The 9994-nt window shown below is 30.2% G+C and overlaps 1 protein-coding gene across 1 annotated transcript; it reads right to left on the bottom strand.

Annotated features, from left to right (window-relative positions):
- Positions 1-1275: 1275 nt before the first annotated feature.
- Positions 1276-9786, bottom strand: LOC105154770 (cilia- and flagella-associated protein 43). The gene is given in 16 exon segments (XM_087414369.1): positions 1276-1946; positions 2021-2122; positions 2366-2818; positions 3403-4001; positions 4114-4295; positions 4405-4736; positions 4949-5243; positions 5486-5823; positions 5883-6096; positions 6192-6463; positions 6893-7153; positions 7295-7566; positions 7693-8029; positions 8508-8838; positions 8952-9211; positions 9326-9786. Coding segments are annotated over 16 exon segments (4983 nt in total). The 5' UTR covers positions 9737-9786; the 3' UTR covers positions 1276-1622.
- Positions 9787-9994: the final 208 nt, after the last annotated feature.

Genomic DNA, 9994 nt, shown 5'->3' with positions numbered 1-9994 from the left:
TTTTTATTTTAAATACAATATTTCGATTTTAAATACGAAAAATACGTAATATTTTCATATGATCCATTGAAATACAAAATACAAAATACAGAATACAATTGTCTTACAAATATTATTTTTCAAATAAAAGTATTTCAAATACATGTTCAGACCTAGTTATAATATCGTTATCGTGTGCCACTAACATCTGTCGTGTTTTATCTCGCAGTAGCTCTCGTAACTTTACTACACAAAATATTTCAACAAAGAAATAATAATCGGTTATAATGTTTTTCGATAATCATGTTAATATTGCATAATTATGATATCGTGATTGCTGCTGTAGCAAGATTTTTTTCTAGAAAAATAGTGATAAATAATGCTGATACGAACAAATATGATAAAATAAAATATCAAGTTAAACATAATAGAGAGCGTCTAGGATTCATCAAAGTTTAGATGTTTCAAATAATATAATATTCTTGGTTCATGAATTTAATTTTATATCAAGTGTTCTATATAATACAAACACAATACACATACATATATAAAATTATTATCCCTTAGAAAAGAAGTAAAAGATATAATTTAGCTAAAAATTTAGTCAAAAATTTTATTAAAAATTTTAATTATTTTTAAATAATAATAAATATAGTAAAAAAATATTTAATAAAAAATATAATATTAAACTGTAACAAAAGTACACATATTTTTTGTGACGCTAAAGAAACATATAGATTTTTGGGACTTACTAAAACTTTTGCCAGCAATTTTATTTTCTTTAAAAATTTGTCTAGTTGTTGAATTATATATTTCTAATATGTTGTACAAAGCTATTTGAAAAACGCAAATAAAATAGTATTGATGTATTGCTTTTAAATCTTGTTAGATAAAGGCCTGTCTTCATAGTTCATTTTTATTTTAAGACCATATTATATTAAGATGCTAATACGGATATGTGATTTACTTATGACGTCTTAAGATTATATTTAAGATGGTATATATAAGAACTAATAATGAATATATTGGCCATAAACATAAATCGGCGTTAAAATTTTTTTCCAGAAAGTACTATTTTTAAAAATTATTTCTAAGGTCATCAAAATCTATAAATTCCAATTACTCATATTATTTTTAGTTAATTATAGGATGACTCATTTCCTCTGCAGATTTCAAACAAAATAAACAACTGTAATCTTTAAATATAGTACGAGTAGGTATCTTTTTTTTATTTTTACTAAGAAATGTTTAAACGCAGTAATATGACTTTCCTTATCCATTTCTCGGAACTAATAATTTTCCTTTATTGCACGTATAAAATTTTTCATGAGATCGAGATCGAAATAATAAGCATCAATGACAAACGTAATACGAAACTATCGTCATTATCATACATATTACACATAAATCTACATAAATCTACAATTTAGTGAACCAACTAATTAAGGATACGTTTCATACTCAGAGCACGATATACTCTCTATTTATAATCTTCTTCATGAATGCATAAATAGAATAACTTTATCATTCAACAGAAAAAAAAAACAGTTTTTATAAATTAATGTCGAGAAAATTAAGTTGACATTAAGCCGCAATGCTGACGTTCTCAACGCTATGAGATCTTTTTCCTCGACACATGAGTATTATGCGGTTTTAAACTGCAAGGTCGGATACGTTCGCAATTTCAAAACCTCGAGGTGAGCATGTAAGATTAGCAGCTGCTCATAATTAGCTTCTGCTTTCATAACGAGTTTAGTACGTCTCGCAATCGCCGCGAGTCTTATCCTTCGAGACTCTTCGTCCCTCTTGCGATGCGGATCATCAAGCAACCTGCGACGCTTTTCAACGTCTGATGACTTTGTTTTGATCTCTTGCGATATCTTATCGTTCTTTTTCTTCCACTTAACTATCCGCAGCTTCGCTTCTTTCAGACTTGCTTGTTCTAATTCCAACAATTCACGAAATTTCTGAAAATAGATTTTAAATTTCTCGAATTACTTGTAAACTTGTTGAGTTTTAATAATAACGTATCGATACTCACATTTCGAAATATTTGCAAATTGACTTGCATCTTTTCGTAATCTCTTTGTAAATTTACACTACAGGGAGAGTTGATCAAAAATTCGAGCACATTTCTCGTAATCTAAAATTACATAAACAATATAGTTCCGACATATTAAATAATTATGTTATGATAGAATTGTGTGAATGGAAAAAACAATTTTGTTGAAGTTTGTAAAAATTTAGCTACATATAGTTAAATTTTTAAATACTTTAGCAAAACCGTTCTTTCCATGTAAAAAAATTTTTATATTATTACCATAATAATAATATAATAATAATACACTTTATAAAAAGAGAAATGCTTTCTTGCAAATCTTCATACCTTGAACTCTCGGATATCCTTCAAGTCCCGCTGCAAATCCTCCATTGTCATCTTTGCGCAAACGTGTTGCCATTTATATTGTGATAGGATTTTCTGCAAGTGCATGGATTTATGCATAGCCGCCAGTTTACGTTTCCCGGTTTCAACAATACAATCGTTGACCCGTAAAAGTTCCTCGCACGTAATGAAAATGGCGTTTGCATAGTCAGAGGGACAACCTTGCAGCGGTACCTCGATCTGGCCCATTTTTAAGACAAGTTGAATCTCCATTTCCTGCGCGAATTGTATCAAGGATTTCTCCCTGTCATCTAAATTGACCTTCTTGCATGCCACGGCGTTATCAGCTGACTGCATCGCTTTCTGATAAAACGACAGCGTCTGCTCCGCTTCGGCCATCTCTACCGCGCAACATGTTACCTTCGACATTATCCGATTTTTTTGGCAATGTTACATCTTCTCTTTTTTATAATCAGCTCAAAAAGTTGTTATACATGAAAAAGAAAATAAAAGCAATACACTTCTATTTTATCTCGAAACTTTTATATATTATATCAATAAATCGAAATTAACATTTTTTTATTTTTTATTTTTGGATAACTGCTCAAAATCTTCAATCTAATATAATTATTACTATACATTAATCAAAAAGAAATCGGAATTAGACCTATAAAAATTTGAATATTTACCTAATTTAAATCTGACCTCTATTCTCTTTAAAACAGTTTCCTTTTACGTTTATAGAGTAATCCGCCGTTTCCGCCATGCCAAGCGTTCTCTAGAAATCTTCATCTTTAAATCGTGTTAAGCAGCTTTTATGATTCAGCTTGAATGTTTTTGACTGAAGTTTTCGGTCTTTTTGAGACAAACGTCTTCACGCAACTTAAAATTATTTTGAAGGGAATGGAAGCCAGATTTAAATTATCTAAATATTCAAATTTTTATAGTTCGATTTCTTTTTAATTGACCTTATCATACATGTACGCAGAACAATTGTATATATTTTTATAAATAAGTGATCATCTCTCTTTTTTTCTTACCTTTATCTCCATTTCAACCTTTATCCTCCTCAATCTACACATCATTTGCCAATATTCGATGTTAATTTGTGGTGGTAAATTTCGAGGCATTGAATCCAAAGCATCCATGCCTTTGAGAAAATCCAGGCATTCGTGGGGTAAGATGTCTGACTTCTCACTACTTATGACGCATCTTGCTACCTCTGTCAGATATGTGACAGATGTGGTAGTCAGTCGACTGGTCTTGGGCCGCTTCTTGTAGTGCCTGAACAAGTGTTCTACTATCGACTGCTTCACCTCTGCGAATTCACCACGGAACTTGGCCTCCTGACGTTTGTCCGCCTTGCAGAGGTTGTCATATCGAACTTTTAGCTCTGACACAACCATTTCCAGCGAGTTGCATTCCTCGACGAGCCTGCGTGCCTCTTGCATTGCTGGTGTTAACTTCTCGTTAGTGAAACGAGCGATTTTTTCTTTGCCGTTAACCATAGTACGGTGTCTTCGAATCGCACGTAACCTTGTCAGTCTTTCCTGAAGAATTGCGCTTTCAATTTGTATCTTCTTTAATTCCAGATCTTTTAACTTGTCGTTGAATACGGCGATGTCTCTCTGCAAGGCGTCTAAAATATTTTACGTATCTCAATAAAAACATCAGCATGCAGTCTGCAGATTATTTTTAAGACGATTATTCTTTTTTAGTAAACACATTTATTTTGAAATGTCTCGACTGACCTTTTGTTTCTACAATATCAGCCTGCAATATAGCTTTATATTTTTCTTGTTCTCTTTGCAGCGCTTGCACTTTGGACTTATATGATGTGATAATTGCAATATCCTCTTCGGTATATTTCGAAGGATTCTTCATAATTAGACAATCCGGCATAGGTATTTCCTTTTTTACCTCGTCTTCCCATCTTAAGAACATTTTTTTTATTTTGAATATTAAATATCAAATTTTGTTAGAAAACATACAAAAGTCTATTTGTATTAATCCTTATGCTTTTCAAATTTCGATCGACTTACTTAAGTTCTAATACACCATCCATCATTTTTTCAAGAGCCACTTTATAAAAATCGCTGATTTTTTTGTCTTTACTTTCATCTTCTCCATCCATTATTTTCAATTCTCCTTGTGACTTTTCAAATACTTCGTGATCTTTTACGGTAATTACGTAGTCAGGTATTTCGTCGACATTCCAGGAAGGAGTCTCGATTGGCTCCAAAACGGAATTTATTTCAAACATCGTCTTCAATTCAGATGCGCAATATTGAAGTCTGTTAATGCGTTCCTTTGCACATTTTAATACGCATTCCTTTGCGCATTTCATTTCTTCGAAGAGCTTGTTAAAATGCATCTGTTTAAAAAAAATTCGATTCATAGAAAATAAAATTTTAACATAATTGTATATATTTATAAATAACTAAAAAAAATAACTTTGATATTACTTTGATATTACTTTGATATATAGGTTTTTATGATGAAGTAATTAAGTATAATTATAAGTATAAATTTTTAGTATTGCGTAGTATAATTAAGTCAAATAATCAAATTTAAGACAACTGTTACTTTTAATTTACGCTCTCGATTTTCAATGATAACATCTTTCTGTAGGATAGCCTCGAGATTGTCACATGGAGTCAATAACTGATGTGTTGAAGTTATGCTTTCCTCAATCCATTTATGCGTTGTGATACCCGATATACACAATTGTTCATCATTATCCGCGAGTGTGTACCATCTTTTAGCTGTTTGATACGTTTTGCTTTCGGCCTTAGTTGTTAAGGATTCTTTATTGGAAATTACTGTAAATTCTCGTTTTGAATCGTTTTCTTTATCTACTGATCTATCGTACACATCATAACTAAAAAAATTATTATCCTTTATAATATTTTAATAATATCTTACATTCGTAAATTTATAATATATAATATTTGCTTCTATAAATTTTTAAATACATTACAATATCAATCAAATTATTACATTATTTAACATATATTATACTAAAAAAATAAAGAAGGTATTTATTACGTTTATTATTAATTAACTAATTAAGAATACGAGAAATAGTTAATAAAAAAATAAAAAGATATTAGATAAAAATACCTGTATAAAAATTCGTCAGTGTCCGAAGAAAGTCTATCCCACCCCTTCATCTTTTGGGTCGATGCGATGAGAGGATAATTTTGAACGATTGTATCACCACCAATTGATCTGAGAGCACATGGTTTAACTTGCAGCGGTTCCCAGAATATTTCACGTAGATTCGATGCCACCTGATCTCGTTGAGCGCAATCCTCTTCAAGCTTTTGACGTAACTTGTCTCGTTCAAGTCGAGCTTCTTCTATTCTCCGCTGTCGAGCCTCGCGATCCAAATCAAAAGCTGAGATCGGCAAACGGGCATTCGGTGGTTCGCTTTCGTTTATATCGAGAAGCTCACGTATCTATTGCAAAACTTATTTTAATTCTAAATTAAAATTATATCTTAAAAAAAAGACATTACTTGCGTTTGAATTTTCTCAAGATCGGCTAAAATAGAAGCCCGTAGAAGTAGAACTTCCTCGTGTTCGGCTTTCAATTTATCGGCGATTATACTATCCAACCAGGATTTTTTTCCTTGATCATATTGTTCGTTTGGATCAGAAGTAAAATCCTCAATCGTTAAATTTATATTCATAGTTTCAGTTTCTGTTAAATTTGTTTTTGTCTCTGGTAAGCTGTCGTACAATTAAATTAATTTATATTTATTTTTATAATGATTTCCTAAATAGAGATTTTAATAATGCATAAGGGACAAATAAAGATAAAATACCGAATTCGATTGGCAACAACATCGCCATTTCTACCGAGGGAAACGATTGTTTCTCCAAATTGCGAAGAAATTGCACTTTTTACGCCACCTTGAGTACGATGGTGTGGCATAAAAATTGCAATCACTTTGTGAAGTTCCATGTTATCTCTAACTATAATTAAGCCATCGTATCCATATGTCACAATTCGAGAATCGGTAACATATATTCCAATGTTTCTCAGCTGATGCATGGATAATAATGCATCTGTGAGGACGATGTCTTGAAAATTATTCTGCATAAAAGAAAATTGATGAATTAATTTTCTTTAAGTAAAAAAAAATTCAGGATAAAAAATTAAAATAACGATTATATATACAATATTTAAAAACTTTGTATACAGCATGAAAGATGTATTTTCACTTCCTTATAGAAATTTAATACTGAAATATATAAGTTATTAATTACTTTGAGTACTAAAAGTATTGTTCTTCAGTTTTCTTAATGTTCAAAATAAGTAATTAATCTTACTTCCCAATTAGCTATTTAAGTTGACTAATATTAAATTGGAAAATATTAAATTTCTGTAAGAGTCTTGATAATTATTTAAATTAATCAATATTTAAGTATGTTGATTTACTCTGCTTTTAAGTAAAGTATTTTTGATAAAAATATAATTTAATTCGCTTGGTACTTCAATTTGTACGTATAATCAAATATTCACCTTTATTTCCATTTTATGTAACTGTTTAGACAAAGAAGGTACACCCAATATGTCCAGAGGCTTACATCCATGATAGAGCGCCTTGAAAGGTCTTGATATATCTATTATGCAAACGGCATGTGTACAGAACTCGATCGAGTTCTTGCAAGTGTACACAATTACCTTGTTACCGCCGATCGAAGCCATAGAAGGAATAGTTGTTATTAGGATCAAGATCTCAAAACAATCGTAACTTTTTTCGTATATCAAAAAATCAGTAATCTACAAAAAAAGCAAAAGAAAACATCGAATTACTTTCTTCAAAAATATATAAACTAACGTATCTCTATCTATCTTACATAATTTATCATATAATAAGTAACATTTTAAACAATATTTTAATATAATTTTATATAATCTTACATATCCATCAATTTCTATAAATCCTAGAACATTTACACGTTGTTGTTTATATCGTTTACCAATAATGAACATTATGCCAGTTTGAGAATTGCTAATTCCCAAAAGTTCGCCATGGTCTGAAAATTTTACTTTATCTAGTGAGTTTCCATAGAGATGGAAGCAATTAAAAATCTTGGGCAATGAAACTTTTATGATATCGATTAGTATGCAATTGCCAGCAGCGCTGCACGACGCAAGCATTGGTAAAGTAGGATGTGAATCTACATGAAGAACTGTAATGGGAAGAAGACACTATATATAATTATGATATAGTATAGTAATCTAACTAATTAAAAAAGTATGTCTAAATATGCTTTAAAAATTAAATGTTTGCTTAGATTTCTTCATGTTGATTTTACCTTCACCGTGATGCTTCAGAGATAATCTCGCTGTCAGTTTACCGGTCAATAACTCGAAAATGCAAAGACGATCTAATCGATCTAACATCGCGACGTGATCTGTACGCTGAGATATAGAAAACAATGCTTTGTATTCAATTTCGTCCGTATAAATAACTTCTACATGAGGAATGTTGTCGTGTTGCGTACAAATCTCAAAAATTTCTCCGTTTTTAGAATGAAGCAAAATCCCATCTTTGAAATAATGTTGTTTTCCTACTTGTATAGAATAGAAAGTCGAAATCGACCAAATGAATTTCCACGCCACATTCCAATCCGCAGACGTCTTCTTGTAAAACTAAAATATTAAATTGTAATACATTGAAAAATAAAAATTAGATTATAATAATACAATATCATACAATAAAAAAATAAATTTGAGCTTTGTGCAAAAATAATAATGTATTTTTAGTGCAGGATTGAGCCTGTATTTGAAATATTTTTATTTGTAAAACAGTATTTGTAAGACAATTGTATTTTGTATTTTGCATTTTAAATACTAAGGTTGACAATGTTTTATTATTTGAATTACGAAATATATAAAACTTACGAACTTCCAATTTGAAATACAAAATAAGCGATACTTTTATAATATATTGTATTCAGCTTCGCTGAAATACAAAATATAAAATACACTTGTATTGCAAAAACTGTATTTTAAATGAAAATATTTTAAATGTATACCCTTAATTCTGTTTTTAGCCTATATTAAATTTTATAATTTTATACAATAATTAAACATTTCATTTATATTAAATATTTATTAATATACACACCGTAATTTCACTATTGGGATTCACAACTATTACGCCGCTTTTATGAGTAACAACAATGGGCTTATTTTTTGGATGTTCGCGTATTTTCGATTTTACCACCGAGTACAACTTATTAGCTTCTATCATCACGAGCCATACATTTCCGAATTCATCCGAGACAAATAAATTTCCTTCTAATGTCCAGGATGAAGACACAATTCTGTGTTCAGGAAGTAGTGCGTTTACATGATGTATACTTACGATTTTGGAGCACGTACGCACCTGATAGATCGAGAGTGTATTATTATCAATTCCAAGTTGCGATATCAAATGTGGAGGATTAGGTGAACAACTGGCAAAGTTAAACAATTTATTAATTTTTTAATCTCGAAAAAAATTAAAGAATCTAGATGCTAGCTCTTAATATGTTAAAAATTGCATTATGGAAAGTTACTGAATACGTACTAAATTTCTTGATTAAGATTGTCTATTTTTGTGTTAAGCATTGCAACGTGTTTGCCGGTTCTCCAGAGCCATACAATCAATTGAAAATCGGGGAAGGTAGTCAAGCTTATGAGATACTCTGTACCAGCAAAAGAACAGGATAAATAACCATTAATTTTGTCAGGTAATATGCACCTGGAGATCCTTTGTAGCATCGGATACATATATATTGATATTTTGGGATTATGTTTTCTCTCAACTACGGAAAACATGGAAACTGTCTAGAAAAATTCAAAATATTGATTTTATTAAAAAAATATTATTTAGCAGTTATTTTTTAAACATTCAATAATCTAAATAAATAGATAGTATAAACAATTGTACGTATTCTATACCGGATGTCCAGCCAAACACGATGCACCATCGCCTCTCTCTTTGTTATCGAAGCGTTCAATTCGTCTCTCTCTCGTATTCAGATCCAAAAAACTCACATAAATGCCAGAAGCCGTTGCTATGACTTCCTTCCCAACAAAAACGAAGTCATGAGATTTTCCGAACTTCATCCACCTGTATAACAATGTAAATCCATTTAAAAAATACACTTTACTTACCAAGCTCGAAAAAATAAAATGTAACCTTGTTTCAATTGTTGAAAAACTCATTTTGCTATATTTTATAATCTGTTGAAATATATAAAAAATTTTTGTTTTTGCACTGTTTCTAAATCTTCTTAATTCTGTGTACGATAAGCAAATCTTGTACGTGCATAAGCATCGTGTTTGGTTGCTGAGAAACCCAGATAGCATATTGATCGGGGGTGGCCATAGAAACTGTGTTTAATAATTCTTTCAAACGTATTCGTAATAAGTCACAGATTTTACACTTTATATAATTAAATATTTATAATTTATAATTTACAAAATTAAATTGTTTATTTTGACAAAAATTATTGATACAAATTTTTTTTGTCAGTGACAAAAATTTATCGTGGAAAAAATTTCGCGTTATTTAAAAATAAAAATAATTTTAGAATAAAGAACAATATAGCATAAAAGAACAAATGT

Source organism: Acromyrmex echinatior, chromosome 1 (assembly GCF_024713525.1).
Source record: "Acromyrmex echinatior isolate Ae372 chromosome 1, ASM2471352v2, whole genome shotgun sequence".
NCBI lineage: Eukaryota > Metazoa > Arthropoda > Insecta > Hymenoptera > Formicidae > Acromyrmex > Acromyrmex echinatior.
Note: the sequence above shows the minus strand (reverse complement) of the source record. Positions and strands in the feature narration are given on the sequence as shown.